Genomic DNA, 22312 nt, shown 5'->3' with positions numbered 1-22312 from the left:
ATGATAATTCTTTCTATTTTATTGGCTCTTTCCCCCTCCGATTTCTACAGTTTTCGATCTAAATTATTGGTCGTCTCTCTCGTCGTCGCCGGTCTTTGCCTCGCTCCGATCGATCGCTCTCCCCATCCACCGCCCGGTCTTTTACTTGCAGGTGAGCTGGGATCGTTGCCTCGATCTTTCCCCTTTTCGATGGAATCATCGAGCAAAAGTCAGCTCTTTCCCCATTTTCCCCTCTCCTCTGGCCTTCTTTTCTCTATTCCTTCTCCTTCCTCTTCTTCCTCGATTAGCGCTTGTTGGAGTGCAGTTCTTCTTTCACCGATCTGTTGGAACCCTAAGCTTTTGGTCCATGATTCCGCTGCCCGACTTAGATGTCTTCTTTAAAGCAAAAAAGAAGGGATTTTGGCGGGTCTTGTTTTGGTCTCTTGATTATCTCTGCTTCTGGGCCAACTTTGGGTTCGTCCATGGGCTCCATTTTTGACTTGCTTCTGATTTTGGGTGTGAGATGTGCTCCAAAATTGGATCCTTTTTTCGGATTTCATGTTGTTCGGAAGATCTAATCTTTTGATTTGCCTTTTTTTTTGGCTGAAGAATTAGGGTTTTGGAGGTGGAGACTGGGGCAACACTATGTCATCTCTCAGTAGAGAGCTTGTGTTTCTGATCCTGCAGTTTCTCGATGAGGAGAAGTTCAAAGAAACAGTTCACAAGTTGATTTCCTTGTCAAAAATTAAATTTTTTTGTTGACTGACGGCCTTTTCTGTTAGTTATCGTGTGATTTCTTTTGCATTCTTGTGGGGTTTGGATGCAGGCTTGAACAGGAGTCTGGCTTCTATTTTAATATGAAGTATTTTGAGGATGAGGTGCATAATGGGAATTGGGATAACGTGGAGCGTTACCTCTCTGGCTTCACCAAGGTTGATGACAACCGGTATTCGATGAAGATATTCTTTGAAATACGGAAGCAGAAGTATCTTGAAGCGTTGGACAAGTAGGCTTCGGAGGTTTTTTTTTTAATATTTATGAAGAACAGTATTCACAAAATGTTCTTTGTTTTTATCATCCAGGCATGACCGATCAAAGGCAGTTGAAATCCTTGTGAAGGATTTGAAGGTCTTTGCCTCATTTAACGAGGAGCTATTTAAGGAAATCACACAACTTTTAACTTTGGAGAATTTCAGGTTTGAGGTTTTACTTTTGTATGCAGCTACGATGGCTTATTTTGTCTTTGTTGTTTTCTTCTTCTATAAGTAGCCTGATTGCTTTTCAGGGAAAATGAGCAACTTTCCAAATATGGGGACACAAAATCAGCACGGACAATAATGCTTGTTGAGCTTAAGAAGCTGATTGAAGCAAACCCCCTATTCAGAGATAAACTTCAGTTTCCAAACCTAAAAAGTTCTAGATTGCGCACCCTAATCAACCAGAGGTAAGACTGTTAGAGGGTATCATAGTTTGCTTTTCTGTTTGCCATGCTCAGGTTTCCATTTTTGGTGCTTGTAATTTTCCGAAGAGGGAGAGAAATGATATGTTTATTTAAGGATGACCTAATGAAGCTCAAAATTGTTTCACCTACATAATTGAGCATATTGAATAAAAATTGGAACATTTCTTAGTTTCTACAAATAATTGTTTTGTTTTAGATATATCTTACCCTATTAATGTAATCAAAGAATATCATTTGATCCTTTTCACTTGATGTTCAATCTACCAATTTTTTTTCTACCACAGCTGATCAGCAGAGTATACCTCCTCTTCTTCTTTTTTTTTTTAACAACCAAAATAAGCTTCTCCTCTTGATTTTTTATTGTCATCATAACCATACTGAAAAATAATCATGTACATGGACTTGCTTTTGTTGATTGGTTAAGCAAGCAAAAGAAGATGAAAAATGAAATAGGGAATATTGTGATTATCAGTTAATTCTGTCTTTGAGGTAATCAACATTGGATAATGGGAAATCAATGGATGTATGCCTATTTCTTGATTTTTGATGAAATAAACTGCTTAATTAGTGTGACCTAAAATAAGCTTTAAATTTTTTGTTCATTAGTTTGTAAAGGTCTTTAGTGAAGAATAAGATGTGCAGGTTATCTCCTGAATATAATTGATGAGACATCAATGTGATGGATATAGGCAGCAGCCTGGGTTGAATGACTAAAGAAGAGGGCTGAACTAGAATTGCGTCAATGAAGGCTTGCCATGGTGCATATAGAAGCTTGTTTTAGATCTGTCTTTGACTGATTTGGTCTGACAAGTTGGTTTCAATTATGTGATCATATGGGTTTTGTTAATGAGCACTTGATTTCACTAATAATTATATGATTTGGCAGTTTGAACTGGCAGCACCAGCTATGCAAAAACCCTCGGCCAAATCCAGATATTAAAACACTTTTTGTTGATCATTCATGTGGGCAACCAAATGGTGCACTTGCTCCATCACCAGTGAACAATTCACTGCTTGGATCCATGCCCAAAGCAGGAGGATTTCCTCCATTGGGTGCTCATGGGGTAATTTACCAAAATTTTAATTACATGTGTACTGTTTTCATGATATTTCTCTCAAATGTTCAATATATTGGTCTTTTTTAGCCTTTTCAACCTGCGCCAGCACCAGTTCCTATGCCCCTGGCTGGCTGGATGTCTAACCCTTCAGCTGTAACCCATCCAGCTGTTTCTGGTGGAGCTATTGGACTGAATGCACCTACAAATCCTGGTAACGTTGTGGATTCTATATTAGCTATTAGTAGAAGATTATTGTGAAAAGTCATTTGATTTGAATGGTTATTTTTTCCTTTCTTGAAGTTGCAATTTTGAAGCATCCAAGGACTCCTCCAACGGCGAACCCTGGTATAGAGTATGCATCTGCAGATTCTGACCATGTATCTAAAAGAACAAGACCCATTGGGATTTCTGATGAGGTCTGCTGGATTTTTCTACCCAAAACCTCATAGCTTTTCTCCTTGATGATGTTGCTTGCTTGGTGATCCTAACTCTGCCTTTAATATTGACTACTTAATTCAGGTAAATCTGCCCGTGAATATACTTCCAGTTTCCTATCCTCAGAGCCACAACCAGGCTACATACACCCTGGAGGACTTGCCAAAAACAGTTGCACGAACCCTGAGCCAAGGCTCGAATCCCATGAGCATGGATTTTCATCCAGTTCAGCAGACTATTCTTCTCGGTGTGCTTTCTTAGAACATTTTTCTTTGTCGTGGTTGTTCTCCTCTGAGGTATTAGCATTTTTTTTTCTGTCATCGCTTGCTGAGGCTGGTTTTTTCGTGTTTTTTATATATTATAGTTGGAACAAATGTGGGTGACATTGCATTATGGGATGTCGGCACTAGGGAGAGATTAATTCTTAAGAACTTCAAGGTTTGGGAACTTGGATCTTGCTCCATGTCCCTTCAGGTCTGTTTTTCCATTTATAGATACAATGCACTTCTTCTTGTTTTGCCTCTGATACAAGCTTACTTTTGTGTTGTAACATGAATCGTGGCTTGGCTTTGTGTTAGGCTTCTTTGGTTAAGGATCCTGCTGTATCAGTTAATCGCATAATATGGAGCCCAGATGGCTCCTTGTTTGGTAAGCTAATTCCATGCACCAAAAGAAAGCATACTATCAGTGACTTCTCATACTAATACTTTCTAATCATTGTGCAGGTGTTGCTTATTCAAGGCACATTGTCCAAATATATTCTTATCATGGTGGCGATGATATCAGGCAGCACCTGGAGGTTTGAAAAGCAATAGCTACAACTTTAAATACATTCCTTGCTCTAATTATGCTTATTTATGGCTTACTTCAACATCCAATTTGCAGATTGAGGCTCATGTTGGTGGTGTTAATGATATTGCATTTGCTTATCCGAGTAAGCAGCTTTCTGTAATAACATGTGGCGATGACAAGACAATTAAGGTTGGCATCTGAAGAATGAAAAATATCTGAAGTATGTTTGTTTATTCGCTTGAAGCTTTATACATATTGTGCTACATTAGGTGTGGGACGCAACTAGTGGCACAAAGCAGTACACCTTTGAAGGGCATGAGGCACCTGTTTATTCTGTTTGCCCACATCACAAGGAAAACATCCAGGCAGTTTATTTATTTAACCTATTTCAGCCTTTATTTAAGTCAAATTGATTATGGATTGCTATTTTGAATGAGCTTGATAAATTCTGTAAGATTTATTAACCCTTTTCTTCTTTTATTGTGCAGTTCATCTTTTCAACAGCATTAGATGGGAAAATAAAGGCATGGTTGTATGACAATTTGGGATCCAGGGTGGATTATGATGCCCCAGGACACTGGTGTACTACAATGGCTTACAGTGCTGATGGTTCAAGGTATATTTCCAGGACTGTTGTTTTTCCTAGTATAGTGTGGAATAATATCCCATGGTTCTGTATTTCTCACTGAATGTTCTCTCTTAATTTCTGTAGACTTTTTTCATGTGGGACCAGTAAAGAAGGGGAAACATTCATTGTGGAGTGGAATGAAAGTGAAGGAGCTGTGAAGAGAACATATCAAGGATTTCGAAAACGTTCTCTGGGTGTTGTGCAATTTGATACCACACGGAACCGGTTTTTGGCTGCTGGTGATGAGTTTCTGATAAAGTTCTGGGATATGGACAATACTAATATACTAACTACTGTTGATGCTGATGGTGGCCTACCGGTATCCTCTCTTTTTGGTGGCTTCATGTATTATAAACTCTCTTAAAATAATGGCCTCTTTATATCTCTTCAATTTCAAACTTCAGGCAAGTCCAAGGATTCGGTTCAACAAGGAAGGAACACTATTGGCCATTTCTACGCATGATAATGGAATTAAAATTTTGGCAAATACTGATGGACTTCGTCTGTTGCGCACACTTGAAAATCGTTCTTTTGATGCCTCTAGGGCTGTTTCAGAAACAGTGACAAAGGTAGCCCTTTCTGGCTAACTAGTTGTTCTTGACATAAAGTGAGAATGATATGACATTATGGATGCTACTGTGCAGCCTGTGATAAGCCCATTGTCTGCTGCTGCTTCTGCTGCAACAAGTTCTGGAATAATTACTCCACCGATGGCAATTGCTGGAATGGTCTCTGAATTGTTCTTCCACATGCAATTTTCTTCTAAATGATCAGTCTAATACCATGAACCATGCTTTCTTGTCATCCAGTTGAATTCAGGAACCTCTAAGATTAATACTATGCTAAAACTGTTATTGTTTTTGTAGAATGGAGATAGCAGAAACTTGGTGGATGCAAAACCTAGAATTACTGATGAATCAATGGACAAATCAAAGATCTGGAAGCTCACTGAAGTCAATGAACCAACTCAATGTCGATCTTTAAGGCTCGTGGATAATCTTAGAACAAGCAAGGTTAGATCTCCACCGGTTGAATTCACTGGATCTATTTCATTTATCAATATCGTAACTGGTGTTGTGTGTTGAATTTTGCCTGGGCAGTTCTCATAAATTGTTGAAAGTGGACCTGATTTTATTTTTTTGTTTCTTACAACATTTTACAATTTTGTGTCATTTTGAGCCTGGACCTTTGTTCATTTACTTAGTAGGTTGAAACTTGAAAGTACTGCTCATATATGAGGTCGCCATATTCCTGCGTTTGACAAACTTCAGATATTTTATATGGTTTACATCAAGGGTTCCAGTTCCTCCTGGCCAGACTGGTACATAACAACTAGTGTCGATGTACCAACACATGGTACATCGGTATGTACCAAAGAGGAAGGATGAGGAAGAGGGAGCGGAAGAGGAATGAGGAGGAAGGAAGAAGAGGAGATAGTGGAGAAAGAGGACAGATGAAGAAGAGGAGGGGATGTAGGAAGAGGAAGGGAGAAGCGGAGGAAGACAAGGAGGAGGAGGAGGGTGGCTGGCAGTGGTGAGCATTTCGGGATGAGATGAGGGGTTGTGGCGAGAGGATGGTGGCGAGAGCAGCTGAGCCCTAGCGATTGGGGTTTATAACATATAACTTTTACTTTTTAGTTTTTAAATGGACTGAACCGTCCAAAATGGGGGCGGTCCATGTACTAGTCCATGCTCAGACCAGTAAATACTAGTTGGTACAGACTGGTCTGTGCGAAATTGCAGTCCATCGTTTACATGTGCTATGATTCTGTTTTTGATGAATTTGAAATATGTGTCACATGCTTTGGTGACAATATGCTCAAGAAAACTAACCGTAGTAATGAATTATTCTATAATATGTATGTTCTTATTCTATAAAAATATTCTTAATATTTTGATTGCTTTTATTTTTTGAGCCAATCCATTAAATAAAATTCCCTGTTTTAGCCATATTTCCATTTTTTTATTGCCTGGTGATGGGTATCAGGTTATGAAATGTAGTTCAATATATAAGGTCTGAGAAGTTCTTTCAAATTTTTCTTTCATTTGAGATGAAATTTTGTACTAAAGTCTGTCATGGGCTTACTTTCTGTAGAACAACAGAGTTTGTAGTTAAAGTTGTCATCTACTCATCCATCTGCCCTCCATCACTATCTTTTCACATAGCGATCAAGAGATCATCACAATATCCTACTTATAAAATCTATGAAATTCTGTCTGTGTATTAGTTAAACTAATGACACCAGTCCGAATTCATTGTGTGGCCTTGGCCTAACTTGGACCAGATTAGCCCAGTACCTGTCTGGGCAGTTCCAGCTGAATATCACTCAAGCTGGCCTCAGATGGGCATTTTGAGCCCAAGGTTACTCAACCTGGTCTGCATCTGAGTCCCAGATGGGAAAGGGGTGATGACTTGATGATGCATGTATGACATGGGATAATCTGCTGACAAAAGAGGCTAATCGAGTTTTTACTTCTCACCTCAAATAAACATGTCAGACAGATGACTTCTTTTACCATTGGCACTTAAAAGTTCTTCTATCTTGCTTATCAAGGTCCTTAGTAGAAATTTATATTACAGATTTCAAGATTGATTTACACCAACTCTGGAATTGCAATCTTGGCTTTAGCATCAAATGCCATTCACCTACTCTGGAAGTGGCCTCGTAATGAACGCAATTCGAGTGGAAAGGTAAAGGAAGTAATAAATTGTTTATTTTATTTGTGTAACTCAAATCCAAAATTTTGGTGATAATGTTTCTGAGGTATACTTATGTTGTAGGCAACAGCAAGTGTTGCCCCTCAACTGTGGCAACCACCAAGTGGCATATTGATGACTAATGAGATAACTGACACAAATCCTGAAGAAGCAGTCCACTGCTTTGCATTGTCAAAGAACGATTCTTATGTTATGTCAGCATCAGGAGGGAAAATATCTCTATTCAATATGATGACATTTAAGGTTAGACAAAGATTACATAATGCATCATGGATTAACTCTTACATTTAAGATTTACGATTTTGTTTTACATGGTAGACTATGACGACATTCATGGCGCCTCCACCTGCAGCAACTTTTCTTGCATTTCATCCACAAGACAATAATATAATTGCTATAGGAATGGAAGATTCTACAATTCAGATATATAATGTCCGAGTTGATGAGGTACTTTGCCGCTAAGATAACATGTGACACTCTCGGGTGAAGAAAGAATGTTGTTCATATAATTTATGCTTATGCAGGTCAAGAGCAAACTTAGAGGCCACTCAAAGAGAATTACTGGTCTTGCTTTTTCAAATGTCTTAAATGTGCTGGTCTCATCTGGAGCTGATGCTCAGGTTAGTGACATCCTTTCTTCATGGTGCAGATAGTGGGGCATCTATTTTGTTCACTTGTGTTTAACCGGGCATCTATGATGAAGATAATGACTCCACATATGATTTTCTATCGAAGGCTAATCTCCTAAAATGGATATCTTCTTCCGTTTTTTTTGGCTGCAGCTTTGTTTGTGGGGAACTGATGGGTGGGAGAAACACAGAAGCAGATTTCTGCAAATTCCCCCTGGGCGTACTCCAGCAGCCATCTCAGATACACGAGTTCAGTTCCATCAAGATCAGATACACTTCCTAGCTGTGCATGAGACCCAGATTGCTTTGTATGAAACTACTAAACTAGAATGTGTGAAACAGGTATTCATGTCGAATTGTGAATGTGGGGACCTAGAGGTTCTGTTAATCTCTATTGAATTGATCCTTTTGTCTTTCAGTGGGCTCCTCGTGAAGGTTCTGCACCCATTTCACATGCAACATTTTCTTGTGACAGTCAGTTGATATATGCTAGTTTCTTAGATGCCACCATATGTGTATTCAATGCCACAAACTTCAGGCTGCGATGTCGGATCCTTCCAGCTGCTTATCTCCCTGCCAGTGTCAGGTATGTCAAAAAATCATTTTTGTGAATCTCTCTTTTTTCATTTTTCTCTTAGACAATAATTGATGTATTTAAGTCTGTGTGGAGCCATGGTGTTCATCATTACTGAACAATGCAAATGTGGCTTGATTATTGATTTTAATGTTTCATTTGCTTGTTCACTAGGATCATCACGTAGTTTGTTGTGCCGCATGCTATATTTTGTTTGTTCATTTTGTTATCTATATGTGTGCATGCTTTCCCGAGGCTCCATTCTTCTAACAAGGCACAAGTAAGATAACTGATGGAAGTGATCCAAAAAAGTCATACATTTTATGGATTGAGTTTAAACTGCTAGTTTTTTTGATGCATGCATTGTTAATGTGGCCAAGAATAGTTATATTTGTTTCTTCAACATAAATATTCTGCACTTTTACCTGCATTTGATGTTGTACCAGTCTGAAACTGAACTTTGTTTCATGAGATAGACAATTGCTGATTACTGCATAATTGTTTTTGACAGCACAACTTTGTACCCTCTTGTGATTGCTGCACATCCATCAGAACCAAACCAGTTTGCCTTGGGTCTGACAGATGGTGGTGTACATGTACTAGAGCCGTTAGAATCTGAAGGAAAATGGGGTGTTAACCCACCTACGGACAATGGATCGGCAAGCAGCATCTCCGCACCGCTCCCTGCTGGAGCCTCTAATTCAGATCAACCACAGAGGTGATGCAAATAATTGCATCACAGTATTTAACCCTTTCACTCTCTCTGTCATAACCTTAATTGTTGGTTGGCTAACTGAGGTATGCAGCAGAATCTGCATTATTATCAATTTCTCACAACAATAACTGGTGTTGATCTTTAAATCGGTTGTCTCTGTTTACATCAGACTTAACTATAGTTTCGCGGCCTTCATGTGCAATCATGTCATGTAGTCCCCAGCAGGCTTTGCCATCATATGCTGTTGCCTCTTGTATGTTGGAAAAGAAGTATCCCATGGCAGAGTTTGATCATCTTTGATGTGGATATAAATGCAGAAATGTTTGGTTTGTTTGAACTGCAACTTCTCTTGGATCGTTATTCAAGTGAAATATCTGGCGCTGTCTTAAATTAATGATGTTTTGCCTTTCTTTTATTCTAGCATTAGAGTAAGCACCTGACATCTAAGATTTTTGTTGCATGCAGCTGCTTTAAGGTATTAGGCACACACCTCCAGTACCCAAATATACATTTAGAGGTCTGCCTTATCACTCTGTTCTATGCCTATCTTCCAGTAGCATGCTTGACTGGTAATTTTTTTCTTGATTTCATATTGTTAGTAGTCTTTTGCCCCAAGAATTTTTTGCAGGTAATTAACCAAGCCTAGGTTGTTTAACTTATTATGCTTTGCGATCTATAGGGCTAATTATCCAACATTTTGGATGATTCTTCAGTGAATTTGGCAGAGAAAAATACAAGTTTGCTAAAATAAATTGTGTTGTTCTCCTATTAACTGCATGACAGCACAAATGTTTTGATGTGCAAAGATTAATTATTTGTTAGCTGACTTAATATGACTTGATTCTGTGTTTGATAAGATTGTAATAAAACCAAGCTACATATCCCTCTTATAAGCTTGCAATTTTTGGTTGGATCAGATGCTTGATAAATGATTGTGTTCTTCTTAAGAGAAACAATATTCGACTGTGGTGAGTATTTTTTAGAGCATTTATATATAGGTGATAGATGGTAGAATCTAACATGGGAACATTTGAATGTCATGCCATTATCAACTCGCTTATACAATTCATTTGACTCAAGTTCTAATAATGTTTAAAAATTTTACATACTTCAAGTTATAATATTCACATATGAAAGGGTCGTTGAGACATTCAAATTAATTAGTGCATTGTTACATAAATGATATCTTATTATATCTAATAATGAAAATATATTTTATTTTTTTAAAAAAAATATTCACATATAAATATAGATAAATTTTATCTTAAATATTTATGGATTGCCCTAATCCAATTATTGATCTTAATATTAATCCTATCAATTTATAATATCAAATTAGCAAAGAAGTAAGAGGATGAATTTTCAATTAATCTGAATTAAACTCCAAAAATAATCATAGAACACGGATCGAACTCAACCTGGAATGTGATCGATGATGTCGTGCATCTCGATTGACTCGGTCATCGCGATGCACCTTTGACTTGGAAGGAGGAAGAGTCGAAGAAAGTGGGCAAAATAAGGAATTAAGAATAATTCACCGAAAAGATTCCCCTTCTATTTCTTCTATTTGCGACGACGAATGGATCGACGGCTCGTTTGTTTTTTCGTCTTCCCTTCCTCGCTGTCGTGTTTTTGAGAGAGAGAGAGAGAGTCCGTCGATCGCTTCGTTGGATCGATTTCTCGATCGACGGGGAGATCGCGCCGAAGGGCGTGATGCGGCTGCCGGTGTCCGATCCCTCGCCGCCGCCGCCGTCGTCGCTGCGGGGCAGCGATGACAACGCGCCCCTCTTCAAGGGGTCCGGCATGACCAGGCGAGGCGCCTTCGCCGCCGTCTCCTACATGGCCTGCGCGGGTCTGTCCCTTCTCTGTCCTATTTCTGCGTTGCTCGATCTGGAATTCCTTTGTTCTGTGCTCGAATCGTTTGTTCTCTGCGTATCTTTAGAAAAGGTCTTGGATATTATCAGTTGCAATAAATTAGGTGCCCTAAATATTTTCCGAAGATGGAACACGAGACCTTTGATTTGTTCGAACATCTTGTCCTCGATTCCGAGGGTGCATCAGATTTGAAGCTCTTCTGCAATATGATATGGCTTGACACGTGCTTTGTAGCGGTTATCGTGTGAATTCAAGGGTCTTGAGTGGGTGGTACGATCTTGCTCATTGTATTGCTAGAACATAAAAAATTAAGGAAGACCGACTGGGAGAGTTAATCTAGGTTAATTTTCTTGCTGCTGAGTGGCGGAAAAACAATTGTACTGTTTCACAGCTGACAAAAATGCAATAAATATGGGTTTGAGTATTTTCTCTGGTTGTTTTTAGCCAGTTACATGGCAGGTACTTGGGAGGTGATGACATATTAAGACTAATCTAATCTTATCATAGTTTTTTGGGTTTTCATAACACGTAGCTGCTTCTGTCATTTTGAAGCATTGGATTGCAACTTCCAAGTTCGGTTCGATGAAATGAATGGATGAAAGAGGGAAGTGGCAATTTCTCACCCTATATATGCTGGCTTGCATCATCTTCCTGCCGTAAAATTTTATTGCTTATGTGAGGGTTAAACAAATTTAGGACTCCCATCGTGGCTGCCTGATCATTTCAAATGCATACGTTTTAATTGTTGAATGGAGCTGACACAAATATTGCATGTTATTGATGAATGCAATTTGCATTAAATAATTTAAAACACTAAGCTAAACGGCTTAGCATTATCACATGTTATGTTTGACAGTAATTTATTTTGAAATTTTCATCTTTGATAATGTTTCTTATTGGTCTAGCATTGTCCTTTCTTCTTTTATGTTAGCATCTCATGTACTTTTTGCCTTTGTCATACCCTTTGCAGTGCTTCTGGTTTTATTCAACAAAGCAGCTCTATCTTCATACAATTTCCCCTGTGCTAATGTTATTACACTTTTCCAGGTATGATATATCTCCCATAATTTTGCCCCTGGGTGGTGACTTGAGTATCTCAAGTTTTGTGAAATAAATTATACTGATCACTTATTGTAAGTAACCCATTAGGTTGATAATACCATTGCAGGTTGATTTCAAATATACTCAACCAAGATAGAAATAGTTGAAATCAACCAATGATAGGATGGCTATGATCAGGTTCTGTGAGCTATGGTGGCAAAACTACAGTTATATTAGGCATAAAGAAATGTATAAAGTAAAAATGGGAGTACAAGAAAAGATGAGCTAGAAATCATGGAAAAGAGGCTAAGCCTCTAAGGCTTGTTGAAAATCATATTATCAGAATAATCAGTTATCATCCCTACAAAGATAACCACTGTTTTACTCACACTAGGTCCACCAAACCTTCCACAAATCTTATAACTAATGTATTTTATGAACTGTAAACTGCTCATCAGGTGAACCCCTAGTCAAATTCAAATTATATTGACAAATATTATGTATTGGACCTTTCACATACAATGAGCAGTATTTACTTCAAGTCTTCAGGAGTACATAAAATAGATAACTGAAATTAACCCATATATGATTCAATTCTAAGCATGTACTGCACTCAGACCAGGCCTCCAGAGATGTGGTTGCCTCATTTGACATTTATAATGCGATATTGTGGTTGGATATTTATGTAGGATAGGTTCGCTTTGTATCCTAGTTGAACCTAGTTGTTATTTGTCCTTGTGTTTTTATGTGTTTTTGTCAATTTTAATTGTTGTTTTAGAATGTTTCTAAAGTTCATTTCAAATTTTGTTCATGGAGAACAGTTCTTTTTAATTTTGGTTGGTTTATTAAAGTTAATTAAGCTATTGACATGAGCTTATCCTGAATTAGAGCCCATTAAATGAGATTTGATGAGATTATTCACAACAACAACAAATACAAGTTGTGGTGTCACAATTATTTGGGGTTTGACTACATCATCTTTTTTCCTCTAGTTAAATCAAGGACATTCAGATCCCTTTTTATTGTTTCCAGTAAATTAGTTTTCCTTTACCTCAACTCATACTGATACTAATTGACTCACCTTTACGTCAGAACATAGGGTTACAACTTATCATTTCCAGAAGTTTTTGGATCTGTCCAGATAACAACTCAGATCTGTTCTGAAGTTGTAACTCTATTTTTTGACCTTCCATGTCCCATACTGTCAAATAATTCTCAAGGACACATGTTGGTCTTGCTAAAATAAACTAAACTGAACATAGGCATTACATGTATTTCTTGACTTTCCTCTAATTGTGCTTGCTTTAAGTTTTACTTTAACAATGGTTATTTCTAATACCAAAGTCAGATGGAAATAATTCTTCTAGTTTCTTTTGCTAATTTTTAACTTGATCCAAATATCCACAAATAATTTCTTTACTTGCATTGCAACTATTTTTCAAGGTTCCTATTATACTTCTCTATTTATCTCTACTCTTTAGACTTCGGTCTCTTTTTGTGCCTTTCAAGACTCTCGCTACCTATGGTACCAAGAAATTTTCACCCAAATAGTTGGAGTCCTACTATAGAGATGCACTGAAGTGCTTTGTTGATGCACTTCAAAAAGTGTTGCATCTGCAGCAATTTGTGGATGTAATAACTTTAATACAACATTATTGAAGATCTGTTTATCTTTTCAGTTCTATGGTTCTATGAAAGTGTTGGCTCAGTCCACATATACATGCATGTATCATGGTTGATTTAGATGGAATGTTATTCATAGACACCTCACTTTTTATAGTACTAATTGTTTTCTTTCTTAATATCATTATAATGAGTTGGTTTTTCTCCCTTTGTGTCTTAAACTTCTTGGGTCTATTATGTAAATAATAGTGCTTTTCTAGAATTTTTATCTCTTGATGACTCAAATATTTTGTTATGGTAACAATCAAGGATTGTTATGGTCAGTACAGATTGGCATGTACCAGTCTGATGACAAATTGGCACCAAGTGCATGATTTTGCCTAGTTTAGTTCGATAAGGCTTATTGCTTGATGTGTTTACTAGAATCAGATGTATGCTCAGTAACTCTACCTATACCATGCTGTACTGAATGGTACCGGTATCATCCCAAACTTTTCTCTTTTCTTCATCTTTTATATTCTTCATTTTTTTCTCCACCCCAAACACTTTTCTCCATGTCAATCACACCAGCTTTGCCTTTCTCTCCACTGCCACCAATTTGCCACCACTGGCTGCCCCTACCAGTTTCCCATCATTTTGGTCATTCACTCTGTCGCGGACTTCTCCCTCACCTCCTGCCTCTGCACTTCCTCAATGTTAATGCTGATTGTTTTCACGATCTAGACTCTTCCTGCACTGACTGCTACCAACCCTTACTGACTCATGATTGATGTTGTATTGGTCCGATTGATGACTGGTATCAATACCGGACTGAGATTTTAATTCTTGTCGTAGGTATCTCCTTTGATTTTTTTTATTTTGAATGACTACTGTTTTTGTTTCATTACATGACCCTGTGCATGGAGCTCCATATTGGTAGGAGCCTTGTGCATTAAGCTTTCCATTTTTCTACAAGTGTTGGTTCATTCAAGACCCTGTCTCCTTTCCAAATTTTAGGTTTATGATCTTAAAACAGTGTTGAAGAAGAAAATGAGACATGGTAAAGAAAAAAACATATGCATGACTTGATTAGTTTGCTTACAATCTATTTATGAGCTTGAAAACCATTTTCTCATTATGTTAAGTGTTCTTTGTTTTTTAGAACTTCCAATATTTGTTTGTACTAGATGAATGGTTTGCCATTTGTTTATTTTTTGTCTCTTTTTTAAATTTTTTTATCCGAAACCAGTACTCTTCATTGCTTTTAGAGAATGCTTAGGAGTTCTAAGAGGTCCTAAAATTTTGATTTTGTTTGCAGTATAGGTATCCACATACATGTACAAATATAGTCAGTTATTCTTCTTTGAAAAATAAAAAATTATCAAATGTCTTTAGAATCTTGTTTGAGCCTTATGTTCCTGTTTTACAGTATTTGATTAGGATAAGAGTCTCATCTACAGTTCATTTAAAGAGGGTCTGTTTGGTTGGGAAATTTTTTGCATACAGGAATTGATAAAGCACACAATTAGTTTGGCAGCAGAAACTTCTTTCTCTTTCTTTTTTTGTCTTTTCTTGCCAATTATATTTTCTTCTACATCTTTCGAATCACCAAATTGCTGACAAAAATTAGCTTCTAGATAATTTATTACCATTGAAGCACACTATTTTGCAGGTCCTCAAGACAGCAAGACAATTTTCATTGGCCACCAGTCAGTTCCACTGATTAAATCATGGAGATGATAATAAATAATAAATATAGGAGCCACTAAAATCTACCACAAGAAATATAAAACATAAAATCTCAACCCTAGTGCAGATCCCTCCCTCCCAAATAAAGGAAGTTAGCTCCAGTTAATTAGACCTTTCCTTCCTTCCTGCTTCACCAGTCCATTGAGAGAATTTTGATGTATTGAAATCAGCTTTTCTATGTGCAAAGTTTAAACGCTTCTCGAGTTTAACCCCCATGATACTCAACTTGTATGTCTATTCTGATTTATATTCATTTTCTCATATGAAGTTCTTGTATTTGGCAGATGATTAGTTCAACTTGCATTCTTTATGCAATGAGGCGCTGGAGGATTATTTCTTTCACAAATGGTGAACCACATAAAGGAAGTTTTGTGCCACTTGAAACCATATTTCATACGCTTCCCCTTTCCATAGCATACTTGCTTTACATGGTACATAATATTTATGCTTAATGAAAATAAACTTGTCTATAACTTTATGCCCACGGCTATTTGAATTATAAATGACATGATGCATTTTTTTGGTGAAAGTTGGCTACTATGGAGTCTGTACGTGGAGTAAATGTTCCAATGTATACCACCCTTAGGCGTACAACCGTCATGTTTACGATGATTGTAGAGTATCTACTTACAAGGCAAAAATACACGCATCCTGTTGTTGGCAGGTAAATTGAACATTGTGTCTTTTCCTTTCTCATGCAACCTGACACATTACCAAACATCAAATTGCATGTGAATTATGCACCATAGGACTCAAATTCGTAATGAATTTTATATATATATATATATATATATATATATATATATATATATACTAAAACATGTAGCAGCATTCATCTGTGTTTAATATGCCTCGTATGTGTACTACAGCATGAGTTGGTTATTGGGTAAAACTGGACTTACTTTTTTGTGCAAGGGCAAAATCCCTTGTATGTAAAATCCATATGATTTTTTGAATTGGAACATGTAGGGCACCTATCCTTGTGATGCTTTGATTTGAATGCTTAGATCATACATGCTTTTCCATCCATTTTATTATTTGATTCTCAATGGCATGACCAAGCTTTTTATCAGTGTTGCATTGATTGTTCTTGGAGCTTTTGTTGCTGGAGCTCGAGACTTATCATTTGATGCTTATGGCTATGGCATGGTGTTCATTGCTAACATGACAACTGCAATTTATTTGGCAACCATAAACCGTGTTGGTAGTATCCATATCCTTACCATCGGGCTTTCTTGTTTCTGGCTTTGTCTTCATCCTTAAGCTTGTTATCTGTTTTCCAGGAAAATCAAGTGGTCTCAACAGCTTTGGTCTCATGTGGTGTAATGGTAATAATCCAGGGCCACAACCAGTTCGGAACCTTTAATTGATTGGAATCATTCAACAAATTTGATTTCTCCTTGTTGTTCTTCAGGAATTGTTTGTGGACCAATTTTGTTATTCTGGACATATATTCGTGGCGATTTGGAGCTTACTATGAATTTTCCCTATCTGCATTCTCTTGGATTTCAGGCAGGTTTCTTTGTCATACATCTATGTTCAATATGCCACCGAAACATATCGAGTAGACGGCCCCTACACCAAATCTACCATGATAAAGCATTTGCTTGTTGATTTTTTGCAGGTTGTGATGATATTTTCCTGCATATTGGCATTTTTCTTGAACTACTGCATTTTCTTGAACACAACCTTGAACTCTGCACTGACACAGACAATGTGTGGCAATCTGAAGGTTGGTCTTCCCTGCCAACGCTGCTCTTTCATTCTCTTTCTTGCATTTCCAATGCCCTTATATGGAAATTGATCTGTGTATTGCTTCAGGATCTATTTACCGTTGGACTAGGCTGGTTGTTGTTCGGGGGACTTCCTTTCGACGTGGTAAGTTCAATTTCCTTCCCCTTTTGTAACGCATTTTTGCTTTCACAGTTGATCAAGTTCCAAGCGGTTTCCTCTCCAGTTGAATATTATCGGCCAAGTTCTTGGTTTCGTGGGCTCCGGTTTCTACGCATACTGCAAGATCAAGGGGAAGTAGCATTTCATCAGCTAAAATCTTGTGAATGCAAAGCCATTAATGGCTCCCATCCAGATGGATTCCCAAAGATCTAACGAGATTCACATTACAGCAGCTCGAGTGCCATTAACTGTTCACATCAAATTTTGGTTGCATCTATTCAACTTTTTGTGTATGATATCTACGCCTTCTGATACAATCGATATTTTATGTTTTAGAAATAGAACATTGGATATTGAGGATGCCATTATTTATGTAGGCACCCTCTACGGTTTGTTGTCTTGTAAGCTCTCAATTGTATGTGATTCCAACAAGATTTAATGTAGGATTTCTGCTCAAAATATAAGATATAAGAAGAGTTTATTAGAGACTATAAATAGATATTTAAATATTCTTAATTTAACTTGTTTTGCCAACCCGTTGTAACTTTGGTCCTCGTGTGTTCTGGTATTTAATTTATAATAAGACATTGGATGCCATGGTAATTAAGTCACCAGCTAATGACATATAGTAATTAATTCGTTTACTAATAACTCTTTAAAGTCAAAAGATTAACTTAATAATCATCCAAAACGCGTTTGAGGCAAACAGTAATATAACTTGATTAAACTCGTGCATGGTGATGGACACGTGCGTGGGTCGTAGTAGACATAATATGGGCCCGGCCCAACTCACACGACCCATTGGCCCATCTATTGAAAGCACAATTAAGCAACCATGACATCCTCGGAGCCGAACACGTGTACTCCTGTCTTCCCCATCTATAAATGACCGACTTGCCTTCTTCCACTGGAAACTTCCTCGTAGATCTCTCTCTCTCTCGTCGTAGCACAAACCGGGATTCAGCTTGCCTTTGCCTCTCCGATCGTCGCTTCCCACCCGATCAGAATGTCGTCCAAGCAGGGTTGGCATCTGTTTCGCCCTCTCTTTGTTTGTTTCTTCTTCTTCTCGCCCATTTTCTGTATCTTTGGATTTAGATCTCCCGGATCTTGGTTCAGGTGGGAAGTTGAAGCCCCTCAAGCAGCCTAAATCGGAGAAGAAGGAATACGACGAGGTACGTGCGTTTTGCGGATATGTACGGATTGTTTATATTGGTGGCGAGTTATCGATTGCTTGCTTAGTTGAGAGTTTGGAAGTGTCTCTAACTGCATGATCTGATGTTCTTGACTGTTTTGCTCTGTGAATTGCGCTTTAATAGCGACTGACGTGTTGGTTGTAGATAACAATTTTAATTCATGGGTTCAGCGATTTTGTAGCTTTTGACGTGTTGGAGATCGTGGTGTTGATTTTATTATTGGTCTTTTTGTAAGTTCTGATTTATGTGTTCGATTAGGTTGATATGTTGGTTTGGTGAAGTAATATGATAGATCAATACAAAACCAAAGTTCCCTTGATTTCAATGTGTGTCAAGAAAGAAATAAAGAAATGTTTGTGTTGAATTAGATAGGGTTCGTGAGTCCTGTGATGAACTTGGACAAAGGTAATTTCTTGGAGTACATGAAGTCGTTCTGAGTTTTCAGGGGCGTAGACATGCCTTGTTTTAAGGCTGTGGCTCACTTTGTTTATGGTTCTGTTTCCTTGGTTTCTTGGCTCCTGTAATTAGCATGCGATTGTGCTACTGTGGTACATAAATCAAACTCAACTGCTTAGAAGCATGGAGAAATCCAACTTCGGTGAAATGTAATCATTTCATGAGGTAATTTCTTCACATACTAATGTGTTTTGAAACATGGAAATATGTAACTTATGTCAGTAAAGTCTTATCCTGTAAGTTCTCTGTGCTCTCAGAATTATTTCAAGAAATTGTTCAATATGTGCTATTAAATTTAAGCTTTAAGCTTATTAAATAATGATTACAGTACAATATAGTTGTGCAGCATTGTTTTTCTTCTACATTGTGATTTCCTACTTTATGTGCAAATGCACATGAAATTTTAATTGTCTTTCTAAAATATTTCTTGCTTTGTAATTGACCTCTAGCATAAACAACATCAAAGTCTTAAGCCTTAGCAAATTTTGCTTCATGATATATTTTATATCTTTTGCCACCGTATGGGTCTTAGGCCCTGATTCTATTGGGCATTTTGAAAATCTGGATATCGAGTTGGATTTGTTTTGACGACTTAAAACTTATTGGAGTTGCAGTCTTCATTGATTTTGAGTTGGAAGTAGGAATAGGTTTTTGATTAATTCTAGAACTGGGTCATAACTTTATAGATTTTCCAACGATTTTTCTAACCTTTTTCATCTAAGGGGAGTGTGGCTAAGGTGAAGGAGTAGATAGGAATTTTTTTGGAGTCTACTTCTGTTTTCTTCAGATTGTAAATGCAAGTATATAAAGTACTTGTTGATGTTCTTCTAAATGAAGTTAAGAGTTTCTAAATTCTAACTTATGAGAACTCTGATATGAGGGCAAATGACTCATGTCTCTGGTTCAGATGCCTTATTTCTGAACTAGTCTCCCTCATAGTTATGCTTCTAAACACACAATAGATCTTATGTTAACATCTCATGTTTGTGTCTGGATATCAAGAAACACATTCTGTTATATTTACATATCAGGTGAGTTGCCCCCCTCTCTGTAGGTCAACAAGCACTGGAGCTACTTTGACATGGTCTTCTGCCTTATGCCTGACTTTCTCCCACTTTGGGACTTGAGCTTTTACCTTGTTAGCTTGCTAGGTGAGTATACATAAGAATTTGCTAGGCTCACCTAGGTGTTATGGTCGATGGGAACAGGTAGGGCCTCTGGTGAGGAATGGTGCCGTCTTCATTCAGTCTTTTTCTGATTTTACCCTTCTTTTTTTTTTCTAATGCCCAACTATGGAAGGAATAGGATTCTTTATGATACCTTTGTTGAGTATGCATCTCATGCAGTGATTTAAAAAGCGCTAGGCGCCAAGGTCCAAAAACGCTCGAGGCGCTAGGCGCTCGTCCGAGCGAAGCGCAACGCTAAAATATTAAAATATATAATATAATTAATAAATATAATTATTTAACAGTATTAAAATTAAAATAATATATTATTAATCTAATAAATACAAATACTATTATTAGTATACTGTTAACAGTATATTGTATACTGTTAACAGTATACTGAAGGAGAAGAAGGAAGAGGAGTGTAAGGGGGTGCTGACTGAGAAAAGAGGAAGCGGCAACGGCACCGGGAGCGGGAGCGGGAGCGGGAGTGTAAGGAGGCAGCGACAGTGATAGCAGGAGTGGGAGCGGGAGCGGCGAGCGGCGACAGCGGGAATGGGAGCGGCAAGCGACGACAGTGGCAGCGACAGTAGGAGCGGGAGTGGGAGTGGGAGTGGGAGTGGGAGTGGGAGCGGGAGCAGGAGCGGCGAGCAGCGGCAGCGGCAACGAGCAGGGTTAGGGTTGGGCAGCGACAGCTAATATCGGTTTTAGTTGGTTCGATTAAACCAACTAAAGCACCGGAGACCGAACCGGACCTAAAATCCTAGTTCGGTTGCCTGGTTTAACTTAGGCGCTCGCCCGAAGCGCCCAGCGCCTGGGCTCGGGCGAGCGCCCAGGCGGCGCCTCTTTGAAGCGCGCCGCCTGGAAGTGAAGCGAGGTGCTCAGGCCTCGCCTCGCCTCGCCTCGCCCGAGCGCCTAGGCGAGCACCCAAGCGCCTTTTTAAATCACTGATCTCATGCCGCTTATGTTTTGTCTTTAAAACTCTATTACTCAGTCTCCATGATGATTGTGATTTTACACTCGGTCAAACAAGTTCTCCTGTATTCCAGGTTAGGCATAGTGGTTTCGGTGCTTTGTAGTTGTATTCTTTTATCCTTTCATATATTGTTTTTGTATTGGTTTATGTTTGTCAATGTCACATTTTAACTGTCATTTGAATTTTAGACTTTTTGTTGTTGCTGTTTTTCTGATTTTCTACACTAAGATGTTCTTTTTGCTATTTGCAGGCAGATCTATCAAATATTCAGAAGAAGAAAGAGGAAGAAAAGGTAAATTTTATTTTCCTGAACTTTGGAACTTTTTTATATCAATCCATGGGAATGCTGACAAATTACTTTTTCTGGTCACTATCTGCTTGAACAGGCACTCAAGGAGCTGAGGTCTAAGGCGGCCCAGAAAGGAGCATTCGGGGGCACTGGTCTGAAGAAAAGTGGAAAGAAATAACCTTCGTTGATTCTTCTAATTCGTGACAAAACCTACATTCTGAGCCGTGCCAAGGTCAACATGACATCTAAGCCAAGTATTTCCAAGATTTGCTTGCTTTGATTATTTGATACTAATTTAGTGACTTGCACTTCTATGAGAAATGGGCTGAAGTATGCTTATATTATTGTCTAAAGAAATGCTTTTGCCAAGATTCAAAAATGATGAAAATAGAGATTTGTCATATTCATCTTGTAGTCCTGGAAGTGCAAAAAGAAAAAGAAAATTCACACTGCATGCTTAGGTTCTCCACTAATTTTGAATAGCCATTTAAATCTTTCTTTGTTCGTGGAAAGTAAAAATGGACCTACGTTATTGGTTCCGATCCTAATGATCTCCGACATTGCTGATCAGCCTACACAACTGTTATAGCGTGTAGATGAATGATGGCCAGCCTACACACTATAATAATTTCCTGGTGCTGATATCTAAAGACTGTTGAAGAGCACCAATTTGTTTGTTGAATGCTCTGCTCTCTGGTCTTTGCACTTTTACACGGCGTGATGAAATCTTGAATCATCCAACTCTTTTGCAGCCAGAAATTTTGTTGCATTTTTCTTGGCACACTATTGAACAAGTCTTGTAAACAGCATGATTGAATAGGAGATAGATTTACATGAAATCTTATGAAGCAAAGTAGGTTGGCAATTCTAGCATGACATTTCCTGGGTTACATCCGATCTTCGACTGTTGTTGATTATGCAGGCTCAGTTAGAAGAACAGTCCATAGATTGACAAACAAATATTCATGAAATCTTTCCTTTCTAAATGGATATTGCATTGAAATGAAGAACACATAATTATGAAAAGCTTGTACCAGTAGAGGATCCATGATTTCAGCTGATGACATTGGTTTTAAATGCTC

General features: G+C 38.0%; 2 protein-coding genes and 1 long non-coding RNA gene across 3 annotated transcripts; all 3 read left to right on the top strand.

Annotated features, from left to right (window-relative positions):
* Positions 1–14: 14 nt before the first annotated feature.
* On the top strand, positions 15–9327 carry LOC103981058 (protein TPR3). Its single transcript, XM_009397640.3, has 26 exons — positions 15–151; positions 589–704; positions 806–985; positions 1062–1175; positions 1265–1423; positions 2328–2505; positions 2587–2710; positions 2800–2915; positions 3019–3181; positions 3299–3408; positions 3513–3582; positions 3660–3733; positions 3820–3915; positions 3996–4091; positions 4215–4342; positions 4439–4673; positions 4759–4923; positions 4999–5082; positions 5221–5367; positions 6935–7045; positions 7136–7315; positions 7391–7519; positions 7597–7692; positions 7855–8043; positions 8121–8287; positions 8787–9327. Exons 2-26 carry the CDS (start codon positions 625–627, stop codon positions 8995–8997), a joined length of 3402 nt encoding a protein of 1133 aa, XP_009395915.2. The 5' UTR covers positions 15–151; positions 589–624; the 3' UTR covers positions 8998–9327.
* A 1226-nt stretch (positions 9328–10553) lies between these two features.
* On the top strand, positions 10554–17593 carry LOC103981057 (UDP-N-acetylglucosamine transporter UGNT1). The gene is made up of 10 exons (XM_009397639.3): positions 10554–10842; positions 11836–11912; positions 15542–15688; positions 15788–15921; positions 16331–16461; positions 16541–16585; positions 16672–16769; positions 16882–16989; positions 17079–17135; positions 17215–17593. Exons 1-10 carry the CDS (start codon positions 10704–10706, stop codon positions 17287–17289), a joined length of 1011 nt encoding a protein of 336 aa, XP_009395914.1. The 5' UTR covers positions 10554–10703; the 3' UTR covers positions 17290–17593.
* Positions 17594–18033: 440 nt separating this feature from the next.
* On the top strand, positions 18034–21631 carry LOC103981055 (uncharacterized). Its single transcript, XR_671386.3, has 4 exons — positions 18034–18172; positions 18267–18322; positions 21192–21233; positions 21328–21631. It is a non-coding gene; the product is annotated as an uncharacterized LOC103981055 (long non-coding RNA).
* Positions 21632–22312: the final 681 nt, after the last annotated feature.

Source organism: Musa acuminata, chromosome BXJ2-4 (assembly GCF_036884655.1).
Source record: "Musa acuminata AAA Group cultivar baxijiao chromosome BXJ2-4, Cavendish_Baxijiao_AAA, whole genome shotgun sequence".
NCBI classification, from domain to species: Eukaryota; Viridiplantae; Streptophyta; class Magnoliopsida; order Zingiberales; family Musaceae; genus Musa; species Musa acuminata.
This window is presented reverse-complemented; position numbering and strand designations above follow the sequence as displayed.

What these genes read in the sequence shown, in the direction of transcription:
- LOC103981058 (XM_009397640.3), top strand. Translation starts at nt 625, where the DNA reads ATGTCATCTCTCAGTAGAGAGCTTGTGTTTCTGATCCTGCAGTTTCTC. An exon ending in CGCACCCTAATCAACCAGAG is followed by an intron (nt 1,424 to 2,327) that starts GTAAGACTGTTA and finishes ATGATTTGGCAG; the next exon opens with TTTGAACTGGCAGCACCAGC. An exon ending in ATAATCTTAGAACAAGCAAG is followed by an intron (nt 5,368 to 6,934) that starts GTTAGATCTCCA and finishes TTTATATTACAG; the next exon opens with ATTTCAAGATTGATTTACAC.
- LOC103981057 (XM_009397639.3), top strand. Translation starts at nt 10,704, where the DNA reads ATGCGGCTGCCGGTGTCCGATCCCTCGCCGCCGCCGCCGTCGTCGCTG. An exon ending in ACGCATCCTGTTGTTGGCAG is followed by an intron (nt 15,922 to 16,330) that starts GTAAATTGAACA and finishes GCTTTTTATCAG; the next exon opens with TGTTGCATTGATTGTTCTTG. An exon ending in TGCATTCTCTTGGATTTCAG is followed by an intron (nt 16,770 to 16,881) that starts GCAGGTTTCTTT and finishes GATTTTTTGCAG; the next exon opens with GTTGTGATGATATTTTCCTG.